At 41.7% G+C, this 19610-nt stretch overlaps 1 protein-coding gene across 1 annotated transcript in view; it reads right to left on the bottom strand.

Moving 5' to 3' along the window:
• Positions 1 to 1169: 1169 nt before the first annotated feature.
• The window catches only part of rab3gap1 (RAB3 GTPase activating protein subunit 1), a 34967-nt gene continuing 16526 nt past the window's right edge, over positions 1170 to 19610 (bottom strand). The window contains exons 19-24 of the mRNA XM_080049071.1: positions 18464 to 18691; positions 14822 to 14918; positions 13425 to 13528; positions 11678 to 11793; positions 11070 to 11172; positions 1170 to 1918 (exon numbers count right to left, since the gene is read on the bottom strand). Of these exons, the coding sequence (XP_079905197.1) occupies positions 1682 to 1918; positions 11070 to 11172; positions 11678 to 11793; positions 13425 to 13528; positions 14822 to 14918; positions 18464 to 18691 (885 nt within the window). The 3' untranslated portion in view covers positions 1170 to 1681. The remainder of the gene's footprint in view (positions 1919 to 11069; positions 11173 to 11677; positions 11794 to 13424; positions 13529 to 14821; positions 14919 to 18463; positions 18692 to 19610) is intronic.

Raw genomic sequence — 19610 nt, forward strand, 5'->3', positions numbered from 1 at the left:
GTAGTTTAGAAGGAATTTAGCCACCTAACCTGGAACATACACATCCATACATTTGACTTATAGCTGTTTTTGTTGCCCTGAACACATCTTTAGCCTTTCATATTACTCACTATAGTTTGGGTGTATTTACATTACCTTTGAGTTGACCAGTGAATTGCTGTTGAATGGTGATGCTGGAGATAGGCTGTGAAAAGTGTTGCTCAGGACAGAAACTGATATAGCTAAATGGCACCACCTAGTGTACAATGCATGCACATAGACTTGAATGCTCATTGATTCCATATACTGTACAGCCCGCACACTGATGATAGAATACACTGGCCTCATTTATCAACCGTGCGTGCGTACACACAGATCTGTGTGTAAGGAGTGCGTGCGTGAGAACATTGTAAAGCCAAATGTGGAGTTTCCCAACATATCCATGTTTGTTGTTTCCTCCTGATTCAGCAGCACCGCCTCGCTCAGCACTCTTGGTGCACATACTATCCCTGTGTTCCAAATCACATACTCTTTCTTCTTACTACACTACACACTAAAGTACTGAAGAGTTTTAGGGCCACAGGAGAGAAAAAAAAATCAGATAAGGAAGATTTTGTTTTCATTATGTCAAGAAATACTCCAAAACGCTATTGGAGTTAGTGGGGCATTTATGTATTTTCAGCATACTACAATTGACGTGCATGTATTGGGACATCCTAAATCTTATTCTGGCATACTAAATAGTAGGGAAGTATGGGTATTGGAAGACAGGGTAAGTATAATTCGTAATAGAGAATTTAGAACCTGTTCTACTCCCTGTTGATAAATGAGGCCCCGGGGGGGACACATTGCGGTGCGAAAAGCATGGTCGGCCGTTCTCTGAATATTGCGAGGGGAGTTCGCACGCCTTAACACGCAGTTTTATGGAAGGTGATACGCGCAAATAACCATAGCATCGCTTCATCGCATGTAAATGTTGATTTTCATAGCGAGCATCCCGTTTGGTGTGAACGCACCTTAACACGGAGAGGGGAGTGACATGCAGAGAACGACCGCGGGCTGGAATCGAACCCGGGTCCGCTGCTGGCCGAGGCCCATGGGGGGGGACGTCCTACCAACTGAGCTAAAGGCACCCCGGCCATTTTTTATGATACACATGGCCAGGCCAAAATAACTGATGGAGACCGGTCAATTGTTTTTCATTTTAATATTAGAGGACATCTTGGAGCAACATTTAACAGGTACTGTACACACACTGTATCAATGTCACACTACAAAGTGTTAACCATTGGTTAACAAGATAATACAACAGAATTTAAATTAAAATTAATACAAATGTATAAGATTACACCGTTATCTTTATTTATTCTGTTTTAATTGTATGCTACAGTACTTGAGCAGGATTTTTTAATGTATATTTTATGAACAAGCATGCATGTGCAAAACCATTACGAAGCTAATAAATGCTACTTGATATTTGCAACTGTGTACAGTGACAAGTCAGCAGTCTGTAAGTTGTACATGAAAGCAAAGAGTGTCCACTAGCTTAGCAGCCATCAGAGGACCAAAACATACAAACTTGACTCATTAGAATGGGTCCACTCATTCCCCTTCTGGATCCCGAGGTGTGAGTACGTTTTCCTGGGCAAAAAATGTTACGTGGTTTTTGAATGGTGATGGTAGTAGTAGGCATTTGGGGTTCTTAGAAGAATGAAGTGTCCGTAGAGAAGGCCCCTGCCAGCCTGAACTCCTCCCTCATCAGCACACAGAAGAGCCTCTGAGGCAGGGCTTTGGAGTAGGGCGCGGGCCGGGGCACACACGTACGCAGCAGGATCTCCCTGCCCGCCGGAGGGGGGAAGTCGGGCACTTTGCTGCTGCTTCCCCCAGAAGACTTCCGGTCTCGACCCAGGTCTTCATCCAGTGGAGACAGGAGGGCGGCCTGATGGAGGGGAGAGAGAAGGGGAAATGTTACCAAGCAGTAGGGCAGCAGGATTCTTGCTAAAAATGTATATCACTCTTTAAGAAATGAGATCAAGGTTCTCTATACAATACTTGTTTCTTTCAGCAAAAAAAAAATGTATTGCACTCTAAACACAGCATTTGAGTGCTTTAAAATATCCTCCAACATTAAAAAGATAACTTAAGTCAACACTGAGAAGGTCTATGAGCAGATGATGAACCAGTTAAAACTACAACATACATGTAAGCTACTCGCTAAGTCAAATTGACATTTTCACAGTGAATACATTTAAAAGCTAAGAGTTGGGGCTTATTCCAAGTGTTTCATTTTCAACAAATTAAGGAACAGACCAACGGCAAAAGTATGTTAGGAGAACTTCTATTAGAATCCACTGATTTGACTGTCTTATTGCCTTTTGTCGACATAACAAGTTGGAAATAATCAGGCATGCAAACTCATAAGCCATGAAAAAGGTGGCATGTCCAAAAACAAACCCTTGTAGGGGGCATCCCCCACAGAAGATTAATTTTTGTGATTTGAACATGTAAAAGAAGCAATTTGGTGTATTATTATGAAGAGAATTACAGAACTTTTATTTCAGTTCAGATGTATTTATCTATAGGTATGTTCAGGGACATTGCACACTAATCAACATACAACATGTAAGTGAGCCAGAGTTAGCCTAAGAGGCTAGTTTTCATCTGTTGTCCCCTGCCCGATATTTAAAAGGCAACCTAAAATTACAGAAATAAAATGCATATATAAACAAAGATTAAAAAGATAGATGAATAGTAAAATGAGCAAAACAAGTTAGTCAGCCAACCTTCTTGACTTTTGACTATTATTCAGCAGTGCAGCCCCGCCCTAAAGGTTCCTGAACCTTTGCAAAGTCCTACCCTGGTCCTACCCCCCGAGCAGGATCTTTTTCTGGGGTAATCATAGTTACGGGAACACAGTTTAGACCCTAGTTCCTGCGGTGGAAACACACGTAGTTCCTGGAAAGGTTCCTAGTTCCGGGAACTAGTTCATGCGGTGGAAACGCGGCTTAAGGTAAACAAAGGCTATAAAGTACCCCAACTACCAGCAGACCTCATGGTTTTTCCAAGGGGAGTTAAATTTCAACTTTTTAAGACTATTAGACACCTTTACAAACACATTGGTGAAGAAAGCTAGTGGCAAGGAATGTAACATCCTCAAGTGAAGGTACTAGGGAAAGTGAAGGTAATAGCTTATTTTTTTAAAGTTTTTGATTTTTTATGTTATATTGGCCAAACACAGTTCAGAAATAGGCAAAAAGCATTTCACAGAATAATGAATATGTGTTACAAATGGTACATGACAAATAAAAGCTTGAACCTGGTCTTATTGCAATTTTGGTTAGAAAGCTATGCCTAAAAGTAGAATCTGACGTGTGACAAACTGAATCCACATTGCTGTAATGTGATACAGTTAGGACGTTTTACATGCACACACACATTCAAAGGAAACACATACAGCATGTGATTGCAGCAGGTACAATACTGAGTGTGTATCTCATACTGACAACATCCTAATGTAACTAAGGAGGAAGGGACAGGGGAAGCTAAGACATACAATATACCAATAGAGGATATAATGATACAATCTCTAGGAGGAGAAACAACATATATTGGCTTTTAGTGATTTGGATATCGACTTCCTTTACATACACTATATTACCAAAAGTATTGTCTCACCTGCCTCGACTCACATATACACGTAAGTGACATCCCATTCTTAATCTATAGGGTTTGATATGACGTCGGTCCACCCTTTGCAGCTAGAACAGCTTCCACTCTTCTGGGAAAGGCTTTCCACAAGGTTTAGGAGTGTGTTTGAGGACATTTTTTGACTATTCTTCAAGAAGCGCATTTATGAGGTCACACAGTGATTTGAATTCATACTGTATTTATTGCGCTTCAGGATACCAAGAGATTTTGGACAATTCCATGCTCCCAACTTTGTGGGAACAGTTTGGCAATGTGGCCCCATCCTGTTCCAACATGACAGTGCACAAAGCAAGGTCCATAAAGACATGGATGAGAGAGTTTGGTGTGGATGAACTTGACTGGCCTGCACAAAGTCCTGACCTCAACCCGATGGATGGATGGATGGATAGATAGATAGATGGATAGATGGATAGATAGCTTCTTGAAGAATGGTCAAAAATTCCCACAAAACACACTCCTAAACCTTGTGGAAAGCCTTTCCCAGAAGAGTTGAAGCTGTTGTAGTTGCAAAGTGTGGACCGACGTAATATCAAACCCTATGGATTAAGAATGGGATGTCACTTAGGTTCATATGCAAGTCAAGGCAGGTGAGCCAGTACTTTTGGCAATAAAGTGTATACTGTATCTATTTATTGTGGTAGGGGGTGTACTAAACAACATGTGCCATCACACAAACTGCGTGAGCTGAAGCTACAGTGAAACAAACATTAGCGTTCTCTAATAGCAACACAGGGTCAACAGCACTATCACAGACAGAATATTTGGCTGTGCAAACCTCCATGTCCCCAAACACACTCTGCAGGTCACAATGGAGTATGAGGAGAAATAGAAACATAATACAGAATGTTAAGACGTGTTTGATAGACGTCTTATTGAAAAAGGTCTTTATGTTCAATTAAGGCTCTGTGGCAGAATGTGTGTGTGTGTGTGTGTGTGTGTGTGTGTCCAAGTGGTGGTGGATAATACGGTTCAGGGGCCGTATTTACAAAACATTTTAAGGCTAAGAGTAGGTCCTAACGTGCTGATTTAGGAGTAGCTCTAAAAAATAAGGGGCGTTTCACTCCTAATTTTAGGACTCCTAACCTTTTAAGATAAGTGTAATTCACAAAGCATTTTAGCGCTAAAACTAGCTCCTAAATCTATGAAAAGCTAAGAGTCCTCGAGAGGACTCCTAAGTCACTAAGAGTAAATCACAGACAACCATTTGATGGTGTTTTGGAGAGATTTAATGATAGTGAGCTTTATAAAAGGTAGCCTACCTTTAATAGCTGTAAGGGTTTAATGATCGTAAAGCTATATTTAGAAAGTATAGACACATTTATATTTATTATATTTATATAAAACATTATTTATTAAGTTCCTTTTCCTGCAGTTGCTTTGGGTTTACGATGCACTGAAAGTTACTGTTGGTGTCACGTTTGGGTTTAATTTCCTACTAGAGGCCTATATGTGGCACTTCGCAGCATCTCCTCCGTTCCACAGATCCGCTACTGTATAGTTGCGCGTCTCGCCTTTTTCCTTCAGCATGTACTTTACGATTTCGCCGGCTGTTGTTTCTGAATTGTGAATTTCCTGGTTTGTCGTTGTCTGACTATTGCGGCATAGTCCGCCATTGAGAGAAATACAGTGAGAGTGCATGGGTTGCAGCTATTCAACAAGGATATTTTTTCAGATTCAAATCATTGTAACATTTTAAATGAATAGACCTATGTGGCGCTATTGTAGGTTAATAGTGAACAAATGTGTGGGAAACCCAGCAGTATCTTGGTTTCATGTTAAATCAGTGTCACTTGTCATTAATTGTATATAAAAAACTCTTTACTTTAATACAGCAACACAATATGGATATCTCCCACAGTGTTTCTATCATAAACTCACTCTTAGCTCTCATTCCCTCTCAGCTAATCACTGTGGGCATAGAAGGTATGAACATGACGTCATTCATAGGGTCAACCCAGCCCTCTAGTCTTAGCTTAGGAGTCCCTCCCATTCCTTAGTAAAAGTTGGTCTTATCAGCTTTGTGAATAGGTTTTAAGAAATTACTCCTTACTAAGAACTTTTAGTGCTCCTTAGGAGTACTCTTAGCGCAAAGATAAAATGTTTTGTGAATACGGCCCCTGATCTGTACATAAGGATATGTGTCCACTGTTAAATATCTCTCCTTTAAACTGAGTTTGGTCTCCACCAGCTCCAGAGAAAAATGTAGGGTAAGACATGCTATACTTTAGAGGGTTTAGGGTTAGACAGGCTGTAGAGAGGGTTTAGGGTTAGACAGGCTATAGTGTAGAGGGTTTAGGGTAAGACAGGCTATAGTGTAGAGGGTTTAGGGTAAGACAGGCTATAGTGTAGAGGGTTTAGGGTTAGACAGGCTGTAGAGAGGGTTTAGGGTTAGACAGGCTATAGTGTAGAGAGGGTTTAGGGTAAGACAGGCTATAGTGTAGAGAGGGTTTAGGGTAAGACAGGCTATAGTGTAGAGGGTTTAGGGTTAGACAGGCTATAGTGTAGAGAGGGTTTAGGGTAAGACATGCTATACTTTAGAGGGTTTAGGGTTAGACAGGCTGTAGAGAGGGTTTAGGGTAAGACAGGCTATACTTTAGAGGGTTTAGGGTTAGACAGGCTGTAGAGAGGGTTTAGGGTAAGACAGGCTATACTTTAGAGGGTTTAGGGTTAGACAGGCTATAGTGTAGAGAGGGTTTAGGGTTAGACAGGCTATAGTGTAGAGAGGGTTTAGGGTTAGACAGGCTATAGTGTAGAGAGGGTTTAGGGTAAGACAGGCTATAGTGTAGAGGGTTTAGGGTAAGACAGGCTATAGTGTAGAGGGTTTAGGGTAAGACAGGCTATAGTGTAGAGGGTTTAGGGTAAGACAGGCTATAGTGTAGAGGGTTTAGGGTAAGACAGGCTGTAGAGAGGGTTTAGGGTTAGACAGGCTATAGTGTAGAGAGGGTTTAGGGTTAGACAGGCTATAGTGTAGAGGGTTTAGGGTAAGACAGGCTATAGTGTAGAGAGGGTTTAGGGTTAGACAGGCTATAGTGTAGAGGGTTTAGGGTTAGACAGGCTATAGTGTAGAGAGGGTTTAGGGTTAGACAGGCTATAGTGTAGAGAGGGTTTAGGGTAAGACATGCTATAGTGTAGAGAGGGTTTAGGGTAAGACAGGCTATAGTGTAGAGAGGGTTTAGGGTTAGACAGGCTATAGTGTAGAGAGGGTTTAGGGTAAGACAGGCTATAGTGTAGAGGGTTTAGGGTTAGACAGGCTATAGTGTAAAGAGGGTTTAGGGTTAGACAGGCTATAGTGTAGAAAGGGTTTAGGGTAAGACAGGCTATAGTGTAGAGAGGGTTTTAGGGTAAGACATGCTATAGTGTAGAGAGGGTTTTAGGGTAAGACAGGCTATAGTGTAGAGAGGGTTTAGGGTAAGACATGCTATAGTGTAGAGGGTTTAGGGTTAGACAGGCTATAGTGTAGAGGGTTTAGGGTTAGACAGGCTATAGTGTAGAGAGGGTTTAGGGTCAGACAGGCTATAGTGTAGAGGGTTTAGGGTAAGACAGGCTATAGTGTAGAGGGTTTAGGGTAAGACAGGCTATAGTGTAGAGAGGGTTTAGGGTAAGACAGGCTGTAGAGAGGGTTTAGGGTAAGACAGGCTATAGTGTAGAGAGGGTTTAGGGTAAGACAGGCTATAGTGTAGAGGGTTTAGGGTAAGAAAGGCTATAGTGTAGAGGGTTTAGGGTAAGACAAGGTATAGTGCAGAGAGGGTTTTAGGGTACAATGGGCAATAGCATATAAGATGTTGTCTCTCTCAATGAGACTACAACTTTAAATATCAGTCACAAGAAAGAAAAGCTGGAAACAGACATTAACTTATTGAAATGACAGATACCCATTACACTGTAGAGGTACGGGTATCTTTTTCATTTCTGACAATACTTTCAAATCTTGGTATATTTGAGTTTGGTCCGTAACGTTTACAGACTACACCCAAATACTGTGATGCATCAGCAATAGCTTTATATAAAGTGTATTATTTTCTGCAAAGGAACATTTAAGTTAATCCCAATATTCCTGGACTTAAAAGTATTATCAGCAGGAAAGGAGTTAACAATGCAGCAGGTAAATATTGAAGCTGTAAATGAGCTATCAATAATTTCAGAAAATTCAATATTTTTCAAATTTTCCATTTATATAGAAATTATAAGTCCATAAAATAACTGAATGGCAACTATTAACAAAACAATGCTTATAGATCACACACACTTTTGGAGTCTGTTAATTAATCCTTATGTGTGCCCACTGAGGGACTGTGGAGGGGTAAGGGTATACTGCTAGTTGGGAGGAAAAGTCTCATTGCTCGTGGTTACCTCATCACTGTTGAAGTCAGCCAGCTTGACGTAAGCAGCAGGGGGGAGAAACAACACAAAAAATGTAACAACCAAAAAAGCAAAAGCACACTGAGACACTCTATTGAGACACGTTTCAATAGGGTCTGGGGAACTGTTTCACTGCTGTTTCACTCCAGAACAAATTAAAGGTTCAGTAAGCGAAATGGTCCGTTTAGCTCACTTCCTGTCAGTGACTGCAGTTAGCAGTCCCCTTCCTCGTCCCCACATTAATGCACTGCGGTCTTCAAGCAGCAAGTTATCTAGCATCATCTCAGATCCATAAGCGTGATAAATCATGATAAAAAACCATCAAAACAGACATTGGGAAGGATTTTTACCTGCTCCGCCATTGTAGGCAAATACACATTCACCCATCTGTCGCTCTGCACGTGCACCGGCAGTTAGCGTTCTCTCTTCTGATTGGTTATCAGTAGTGTGATCCCAAAAAAGTTTATTTGCCGATTACATGCAGACCGAGTGACTGAGAGATGGACTTTATGAAACGCGCACACTATATACAGTGGAGAAAATAAGTATTTGATCCCTCACCGATTTTGTAAGTTTGCCCACTTACAAATAAATGAACGGTCTATAATTTTAAAGCTAGGTTTATTTTAACAGTGATAGACAGAAAATCAAAAAGAAAATCCAGAAAATCACATAAAAAAAAAAGATAGAAATTATTTTGCATTTCATTGAGTGAAATAAGTATTTGATCCCCTATCAACCATAAAGAATTCTGGCTCCCACAGATTAATCCTTGTGCTTTAAAAAAGTATTCCTAATCTCAACTAGTTTCCTCTATAAAACACACCTGTCTCAACTTGTTACCTGTATAAAAGACACCTGTCCAGAGTCAATAAATCAAACTCCAGCATCTCCATCATGGGCAAGACCACAGAGCTGTCTAAGGACATCAGGGACAAGATTGTAGACCTGCACAAGGCCGGAATAGACTACAAGACCATTGGCGAGAAGCTGGGTGAGAAGGAGACAACTGTTGGTGCGATTATTCGAAAATGAAAGAAACACAAAATGACCATCAATCTCTCTCGGTCTGGGGCTCCATGCAAGATCTCACCTTGTGGGGTATCAATGATCATGAGAAAGGTGAGGGATCAGCCCAGATCTACACGGGAGGAGCTTGTTTATGATCCCAAGGCAGCTGGGACCACAGTCACCAAGAAAACCATTGGTAACACACTATGCCGAAATGGATTGAAATCCTGTAGTGCCCGTAAGGTCCCCCTGCTCAAGAAGGGACATAGAGAACTGTCTGAAGTCTGACAATGAACACCTGAACGACTCAGAGAATGCTTGGGAGAAGGTGATGTGGTCAAATTAGAAAAAATCAAGTTCTTTAGTGTCATAGTGACTCGCCATGCTTTGAGGAAGAGGAATTCTGACTATGACCCCAAGAAAACCATCCCCACAGTCAAGCATGGAGGTTGAACATTATGTTATGCTTTGGGGGTGTTTCTCTTCTAAGGGGACAGGTGGACTTCACTGCATCAAAGGAAATATGGATGGGGCCATGTACCATGAAATACTGGGTGAAACCTCTTTCTCTCAGCCAGGTCCATAACAATGGGTAGTGGATGGGTCTTCCAGCACGTCAATGACCCTAAAAATACAGCAAAGGCAACAAAGGAGTGGCTCAAGAAGAAGCACATTAAGGTCATGGAGTGGCCTAGCCAGTCTCCGGACCTTAATCCAATAGATCTGTGGAGGGAACTGAAGCTCAAGCGACAGCCTTGAAACCTGAAAGATTACTGGTGAGGATCTGCAAAGAGGAGTGGTCCAAATATCCTCCTGAGATGTGTGCAAACCTGGTCATCAACTACAAGACACGTCTGACCTCTGTACTTGCCAACAAGGGTTTCTCCACCAAGTACTAAGCAATGTTTTGATAGGGGATCAAATACTTATTTCACTCAATGAAATGCAAAACAATTTCTATCTTTTTTTATGTGATTTTCTGGATTTTCTTTTTGATATTCTGTCTATCACTGTTAAAATAAATCTAGCATTAAAATGATAGACCGTTCATTTCGTTGTAAGTGGGCAAACTTACAAAATCAGTGAGGGATCAAATACTTATTTCCTCCACTGTAAGTGATCATTGTATGAATAAAGAGCGATTTAACACATATATTAACATAAATAAATGGCTTACTTCACCTTTAATAAGGGAAGCTTAGCAAGTCCAAACGGGAAAAAGCGTTCATGAGCATCCCAGATGTTCTGAGTCAGTGGCCTGAGGTGGAATATATTGTCTTCATAGACATTGGACATACACAACATGCACAAAATGACTGATTCTGGAAATCTTCTCCAGGCATCTCCATCTCCCGTACAGTCTTAAAGGAGTGACGCCAGCCTCTGTTATTGTATCTATCAATCTGTAGGACTGTCAGCTACAGAAACAAAATGGAAGGTGTTTTTTTATGTTACCCCCGCAAGCCACAACAATGTAGGAGCTGTGCTAGTCTCTGACAGCCAACACAATGTGCTCCATCCAGTGTTCTCACCATACACACTAAAGCTACAGCTGATGACTGTTATGGAAACACACAATATTAATTTCCGTAACATTACCCTGGCAATATTACTGGTGACCTACCTTCCATATTAAGTAGTGGATTATTACATTATTTATTATAGTGGATAATGTAAATATAATATTAGAGAGATTTTTTCATATTGTTATGGTCTAATTCCGAACATAAGCCGAGGATACGCTCTACATAATGAAGCGGTTAGTCAATATCGATAATAATTTATTAAATAATACCGGATGTAAAGATTAGAATTATATACTGTGACTGTATATCCTTCCTTCAAGCCGAGACATAAAAATACAGAACTATTTCGGTTAAAAATGTAATTAAGTAGTTCAACAGGTTTTATCAAATTCTACGGGCAGTGATAACCAAACTATTTTCTCAGGTGAACAGTGTCAAAGGGAGCAGGAGAGCGACAGAGAGAGAGAGAGTGGGTCTTCTGCTTACCCTCTGGGAGCTGACAAACAGCCTGTGGATGATGCTCCCGGCCGGGCCCTGGCCAGCTCCGGTCACCACCACCTCTGGTTCTTCCAGCAGGGAGCTCACGAACCTGGGGGAAAAAAACACAGCATATATCAGTGGCACTAGTTCAAGTCAAGTTAACTTTATTTGTTGAAATGTTAATACATGGGAGCATCTCAAGCAGCCATCTCTTTCCCGACAATCCCCTCTGTGCACAAACTCTTAGCGGCTTATACTCCGGTGCGCTTTATAGTACGGAAAGTACGGTACATCTGAACCAATACATCTTAAATGTGTTAAAATGTGTATAGTCATCGCTCTGATAATTGTATTTCTATTGCCTTAGTTGTAGGGATTCGGTTGCACTGATATTGTCAAGGTGGTGTGTATTAAATGTTAGGACCCCTCTGAACATTGCTCAATGGGTTTATGTCAATGAATACACTTGTAACATACTGTATGTGTATGTTGAGGGGGTATTAGTGTTTGGCACAATCGTATTTAAAACAGTAGACCCTCTTTAGCTATTTGCTATGAATTGCACATTATTTGACGTGCCTTAGATGCTCAAAATAAAACGGTGTATGACTTACTTCTCCAGCTCTTCTGCGTTCTCTCCCTTCTCCCCCTCACACACGGAGAACTTGGCCTTGAGCGAGCGTGCTCTGGTGATGACTGTCTCCATAGACATCAGCTGGTTAATGTAATCCTACAGAGGAAGAAAGGTCCACAAGTACAACATGCTGTCAGAAGAGATAGGGGAAACACACACAGACCCTGCGTTCCAATCCCCATACTTCCCTACTATTTAGTATGCCAGAAAAAGATTTAGGATGTCCCAATACATGCACGTCAATTGTAGTATGCTGAAAATACATAAATGTCCCACTAACTAAACTAAACTTTTTATTTTGGAGTATTTGTCTTTATTCTTGACATTGCTCGACATAATGAAATAAAATCTTCCTTATCTGATTTTTTTCTCTCTCCTGTGGCCCTAAAACTCTACTGAACTTTAGTATGTAGTGTAGTAGAAAGAGTATGTGATTTGGAACACAGGGATAGTGTTCTTCACCTCACACATTCAGTTACAGAGTACAGTAGAGCCTGTATGTGTCCTTTTAGTTTACTTGTTCATGTTGGGTTTGACATTGTTCGCATACTGTAGTCGTGGGGGGACAGTTAGCCTGGAAAAGAGTCACCAATCAAATCGTACTGTCTTATATGGGCAGGCGTCACCAAATGCAGACAGAGCTGTTCCGTCGAAGTCGTGAAAGGAAACAATAAAGATGGCTGCGGATACGTTGTTTGAAACGGCTTTGAATCGACACTTAACGATTTGGAAGACGGCACTCAAATCTTTCATTAGCAAGAAAGATGAATGTTCTGTTTTGCAGACCCACCACGGCACAAAGTTCAATTGACCAGTTAGCCACACTGGTCGCTAAGCGAATGGGGATTACATCACATTGTTCATTGCTCTGATTGGTCGTAGTGCTATCCAATTGTGTGCAGTGGTATTTTTGAAAATGCATGCGTTGGTGCTGCCCCCTTGACTTGGGAAGGTCTATTACTTATTGCCAGTTTTTAATCACATTGACTAATGTTGAAGAAAATGTTCTATAGTGGAATCTACAATAGACACACAGTTTACTTTCCAAGAGTCTGATAACAACGTTTATCCGGACCTCAACAATTGCCGTGATTAGTCCCATATAAGTGATACATGTACACTCACCGGCCACTTTATTAGGTACAGCGGTTCACTTTCTTGTTAACACATGAACAACTCAATGCATTTCCGTTGCAGGCTATAGTTAGAAGAATGTTTAGGGTCATCGTCCTCTTCAAAATAAATCCAGGCCGAATAAGAAGAGTCCCAGAGGGTACTCCGTGCCTCACCAGAATGTTGTGCTATACTTTCTTATCCATGATGCCATCCATTTTCACTAAGTCACCTGTTCCTGAGGCTGCATTTTAGAATCAGTCATCAGAACAGTGGCGGTTCGGCTCCCGCCCTGCCACCTGTGTCATGGTTGTTGTGTCCTTGGGCAAGACACTTCACCCTGCTTGCCTCGTGTGAATGTCGATAGTTAGCCTGCTATCGGTGTATGAATGTGTGTGTTAATGGTAACGTGTAAATGGGAACAGGTCTCCCTTGCAAAAGTGTCTCCGGTCTCAATGGGATTTACCTGTATAAATAAAGGTTTATTTAAAAAAAAAAAAAAAAGATATCAGATACATGAGCATCCTACACAGAAGACTAAACCCAAAGTAAAGGAACATTTCATATGTTTTCATCTCTGTAATAATAAGCTGCTTGTACAGTTCATCACTGACCTCTAGCTTCTTGTAGTCACGGTTGGTGGGGTGCAGCAGCTTGCTGGCTTGACTCGTAGCTTGTTGAATGCTTTTCTTGACTGATGGAATGTCTTCTACTGCCTCTGTTAGAGGGGAGAGGAGAGAGGGAGGAAGAATAGACAAGAATGTTGTAAAAATGAGCAGATGATGGATTCAAGTTGGGACAATATGAAATGATCGGGGGGGCATCATTGCATATTGTCCCATGTATTATATATCCCATTCTAAAATACTGTGTCTGCTGAATTAACTACGCAATGTCATTCCCACAGTCCTGGCTTCCCACACATAGATACACACATGTATCAGCAGTAATAAGATAAGTCAGATGTTCTTTTAATTGAATTTTCACATGACAAATGTGCATCATAAAAAGTCATGTGAAAATAGCTTCCAACGTCTTGTGAACCTTGGATGTGGACACATGTCCATTCGTTTACTTTAAGTGAAGACATTGTGTAAACATGTGGTGATGATTACGATGTCATTTCTTATTATAAGAGTATTAATGGAAAATTGCAAGTGGGATGTGTGTGATGCTTTTGACTGAGATGTAAGTGTGCCATTATGAAACAACATTGCATCAGTCATGTTCAAGGTCATGTAGGCGGTTAGAGCCAGTTTGTTGATTGTTCAGAGCCAGTTTGTGATTGTGAAAGTGTTTGCTGAAATAGAGAGGATGTCTGGGAAAAGAGCCAGAAACGGTCATAGCGGCCTGGTAACATTTGATAAGAAAACACAGCTGCCCCATATCAAATTATTATGTTTAAAAAAGAGTGTCCCTGGAGGAGAGCTTTGCTTTTCGCCAGCTACTCCCTCCCTGAACGGACCGAATGCAAACTGACGTCCGCAAATTCCCGCATGAACTAATCTGCCAGGCCTGAGTGAGCAATGATTGTTTTGTTCAACGATTAAATAAAGTGACTATTAGACCATCTCCGTATCGAGTGTCTTATTCCCCCCACGTCAGTCATTTATCCATACAAACATAGCACCTAACAACTTAAAGCTGGGGTATATGATTTCTGATTGGTCAAAGTAAACATGAGCTGTACACTTTGACCAATCAGAGCGAGGCTCCGATTCTCTGTTCTTATTGGCTGTTGGGACTGTCCATTCACTTTGGCACGACTTTGTTGGTGTATAGCGTGTCAGGGAGGGACCATAGGGGAGGGACCAAAGAGAACAAGTGGAGCGGTTGAGGTATTTGAATTCGAATCTCAATCCCAACTGCCATTTTCTCCCCAAATCCTCCACCCCAGCTTTAATTATTTATTTGTAATTTGTGGTCTGGATAATGTACGTAGTTGTGGTTTGCTGGTAATGATAAGTGTGTTTTTAATAATTGATGTCATGTCATATTAATCTGGTCTCACCTTCCTCCTTCAGCTTGAGGATAGCCGAATGGAGGATACAGGGCAGGAGGTGGCGGGCCACATCTGCAGGATTCTGCATTGCTAAATAATGCAGGACCTGAAAAGACAGTCAAAACTCAGGTTAAGTTTCCCCCAATTCATCTGCCTTCATATTTACATGTGTGTACTGTTTGTCTAACATGACATGTTAGCAAGATATTTGATACAAGGCACTCATTCTTGTTCAGGTATAATTGCAAGATTAACATTGAAGGCCCGACTGATATGGATTTTTTGGGGGCTAGCGCAGATTCTGATATAAGGGTTCGCCATAAAAACAATTCCAAAAACCGATATATTGAGCGATTAAACGTAAAAACTTTTCAAATATATATATACAGTATCTCACAAAAGTGAGTACACCCCTCACATTTCTTGAAATTTTTCTTTATATCTTTCCATGGGACAACACTGAAGAAATGACACTTTGATACAATGTAAAGTAGTCAGTGTACAGCTTGTATAACAGTGTAAATTTACTGTCCCCTCAAAATAACTCGACACACAGCCATTAATGTCTAAACTGCTGGCAACAAAAGTGAGTACACCCCTTAGAAAAAATTTACAAATTGGGCCCAAAGTGTAAATATTTTGTGTGGCCACCATTATTTTCCAGCACTGCCTTAACCCTCTTGGGCATGTAGTTCACTAGAGCTTCACAGGTTGCAACTGGAACCCTTTTCCACCCATTTATGACAGCATCACAGAGCTGGTGGATATTAAAGACCTTGCGCTCCTCCACCTTCTGTTTGAGGATGCCCCAAAGATGCTCAATAGGGGTTAGGTCTGGAGACATGCTTGGTCAGGCCATAACCTTTACCCTCAGCTTTTTTAGCAAGCCACTGGTCGTCTTGGAGGTGTGTTTGGGGTCGTTATCATGTTGCAATACCACCCTGCGGCCCAGTTTACGAAGGTTGAGTGCACGTGGTCAGCGTCGTACACAGAGGTTGGCTTTGGAAAATAGACGTATGAGTGCTGCCAGCATTGCTGAAGGGCTTGAAGGGGTGGGGGGTCAACCTGTCAGTGCTCAGACCATACGCCGCACTCTGCATCATACTGGTCTGCATGGCTGTCATCCCAGAAGGAAGCCTATTCTAAAGATGATGCACAAGAAACCCCACAAAAAGTTTGCTGAAGACAAACAGACTACGGACATGGATTACTGCAACCATGTCCTGTGGTCTGATGAGACCAAAATACATTTATTTGGTTCAGATGGTGTTAAGAGTGTGGAGCGGCAACCAGGTGAGGAGTACAAAGACAAGTGTGTCTTGCCTAGAGTCAAGCATGGTGGTTGGAGTGTCATGGTCTGGGGCTGCATGAGTGCTGCCAGCACTGGGGATCTACAGTTCATTGAATTCTAACATGTACTGTGACATACTGAAGCAGAGCATGATCCCCTCCCTTCATAAACTGGGCCGCAGGGTAGTACTGCAACATGATAACGACCCCAAACACACCTCCGAACGACCACTGGCTTGCTAAAGAAGCTGAGGGTAAAGGTTATGGACTGGCCAAGCATGTCAACAGTCTTAAACCCTATTGAGCATCTTTGGGGCATCCTCAAACGGGAGATGGAGGAGCGCAAGGACTCTAATATCCACCAGCTCCTTGATGTCGTCATGAATGGGTAGAAGAGGGTTCCACTTGCAACCTGTGAAGCTCTAGTGAACTACATGCCCAAGAGGGTTAAGGCAGCGCTAGAAAATAATGATGGCAAAACAAAAAATTGACACTTTGGGCTCAATTTGGAAATTTTTTCTTAGGGGTGTACTCACTTTTGTTGCCAACAGTTTAGACATTAATGGCTGCGTGTCGAGTTATTTTGAGGGGACAGTAAATTTACACTGTTATACAAGCTGTACACTGACTACTTGACATTGTATCAAAGTGTCATTTATTCAGTGTTGTCGCATGGAAAGATATAATGAAATATTTGAAGAAATGTTAGGGGTGTACTCACTTTTGTGAGATACTGTATATATAAACATAGTTTTTGATCCTTTAGGTATTGTTCAAAGGCTGAACATTCTACATTTTTTCAATACTTTTCCTGTCAAAAAATGATTGAGGAGGACGCTCTAACCACTTCACCAGGAGCGCCCCCCTAGAGGCTTATGCCTCACTGCAGACCCAGGTTTGAATCCGACTCTGTCAGTTCTCTGCATGTCCTCCCCTCTTTGCCTCATTTCATCTCTGTCTCTCCAAACTGTCTAATAAAGTGCAAAATGCCCCAAAAATAATAACAATTAAAAATAAAATAAAAATTGATCGAGGAACTTTCCTTTATTGTAATTTGCATTGGCTTCTTGTGTTACAAATGTGTCTTAAGTCACGTGGGGTATTTTGAAACGCCAAAGGGGTGGAGCTATACACTGCAGTCCGTGTTTAGTCGACATAATCATCATTTCCATAAAAGAGACGAACCGCTGTGTGAAGTCACCTCGGCAAGAGTGAAGAGTCTTGTGTTTAGAGAAAAAGGTCTGCGCACAGCTCTTTGTTTATCGAGTCTCATTTTTCTTCTTCATTGAATTTATTAGCGGGTTACACTGTGTCCTGCTGCTACGATGTAACCATAGTTACGTTGTTGACGCGGCCAGTGCCGTTCAATAGCTCTGACCTCTAGACTGTATTGACTCTGGCCGTGGATATTGCTGTCCGGCATAAACCCAGCCCACCAAGTAAGGGTGCTGTCTACAGTCGAAAAGCAAGCCAGATATAGGGTTACCTTTTAAGTAACAAAATGCTTTTATGTTTCCATTTTAACCTGCAATTTTATTATATTTAAATGTTCTTTTTCTACTCATTAGCTTTTAAATGTTTTATTTCTATGAATTCGCTTTCTAATGTGTATTATGTATTTTAATCTTGCCCCTGTAAAGCACTTTGAATGGCATGTGTCTGAATTGTGCTATATAAATAAACTTGCCTTGCCTTGCCTAAAACCAAGACACATTTCTTGCAATTTATTGGGACAAATTAAAGCGTCAACATCGGCTTCTATAGGCCAACTTTTGTCCGATGATTACTATTCTCAGATAGGCTATAATGGGCTCTAATAACAATCCTATCCACTTGGGGAGGGCTTTCAGTCAGTGCATTTACATGGGACAATTAGATTGGATTAAGACATATACCGTACTTGCCACTCGAAAGGAGTCTGAGTATACATGGCCTTTCAAAAATTCGATAAAAGGCTAGAGCATAGCTGACTCCGCTACGCTAGGTGGCGCTGTAGCCCTTTCAACAAGTGGTAATAGAGCCACGTCCGGTTCCTTTCTGGCAACAACACTACTAATTATTACGTCGCCTCCTTCCACTTCCTTGTGAAACCCTACACAGGGATTCTCGAGCAAGCGCAGAACGAGAACTCCAATATTCGATCCTGTATACATGCAGGTAGAATGCCGACTATGAACGAGTTATCTAGGTGTTCTTATCCGACTTCGCTTGTCCGTTAATGTGCCGATTTGTGTGCAAAGTAGATCGGATAAAGGTGTTTACATGCATTTTACAAGTCCTGTTGAAGTCTTATTTGTTTATTTACCCGATTATGAGTCTGCATGTAAACGCGCTGAGTATTGATGTCAGCTGTAGCATTACCTTCTCTGCCTCCTTAGTGTCGTCAAACAGCCTCCTCTGGCGTCGTGCAGGTGTGACCCTGGCTGTGTCCCAGGCCTCCACCCACATGTTTCCAGGGATCTTCATCCTGGAGCTCAGCTGGCCTTTCACCACAGTGTTCCCAGCTTCGTCCACCTCCTCCTCCTCCACGTAGTCCCTGGGGGAGTACCAGCGCACAAAGTCTTCCAGCACACAGCCAGGGTTGGCTGCCTGGGGGACGGACAAGACAGAGAGTCCTTACACTCATGCGTATCACAATTGGATCAGGAGCCATGGACCCGACCAACTGGTTAAAAAGAGTTAGCAGGAAAATGTATCGTGTGAACCAAGCCCCAACCACAGCGATTTCTACCAGCATCCAATGCGGAAGTGACAAACAGTGCAGTAGCTTCCGGTGGCCACTACGAGGTGGTACCAAAAGTGAGCAATTTTTTGTTGACTCACTTGTTAAACAGGCCGTTTTCACAGTCTTATTAAACCTATTTACGGGCTGGTCCACAAAACCATTCTAGTCTGTAAGTTTAGGTCACATCTCCATGACAACACTGAGGGGGGTGAATTTGTTTCTAGCAGGCTAGTTTTTATTCTTTTGGAGGTTAAAATGCATGAATAATTAGGGGCGCGATCTCTTGAGTGACAACTATCCACCTGTTGTCCCTCACTTCGCCTCGGAGGTATACGTCAGCTAGATGGGCGTATTTCCCTCCCTCAGACGTCACATCGATGCCCTTTTTCGGCAAGAGGAGTGAGGCGGAGTAAAAATCTCACAAGATGGCGACACGCATAAGCCAAGAGAATGGGATGTAGTCTGAATAACTGAGGTCAGCCCGGATGCTACATCCATTTTATATACTATCTATGATGTGAACATGTACTGAGGCCAGTAGTCTGAAAACATGTCTGACGGTAATGTTTGGACTTAGGCATGGACCGATAACCGGTTTTAAATGTATACGCCGGTTTGAAATAGTGGAGATGGAAAGTAACAAATTACATTTACATGCGTTGCTGTGATTGAGTAGTTTTTTGTACTTTTACTTTTTAAGTAGTATTTAAAAATCTGTAATTTTACTTTTACTTTACTCATTTTATTAAGCATGTTCTGTTTGCAGTATTGTGCTTCGCTACA

The sequence above is a fragment of the Ammodytes marinus genome (assembly GCF_949987685.1).
Source record: "Ammodytes marinus genome assembly, chromosome: 20".
Taxonomy (NCBI): domain Eukaryota; kingdom Metazoa; phylum Chordata; class Actinopteri; order Uranoscopiformes; family Ammodytidae; genus Ammodytes; species Ammodytes marinus.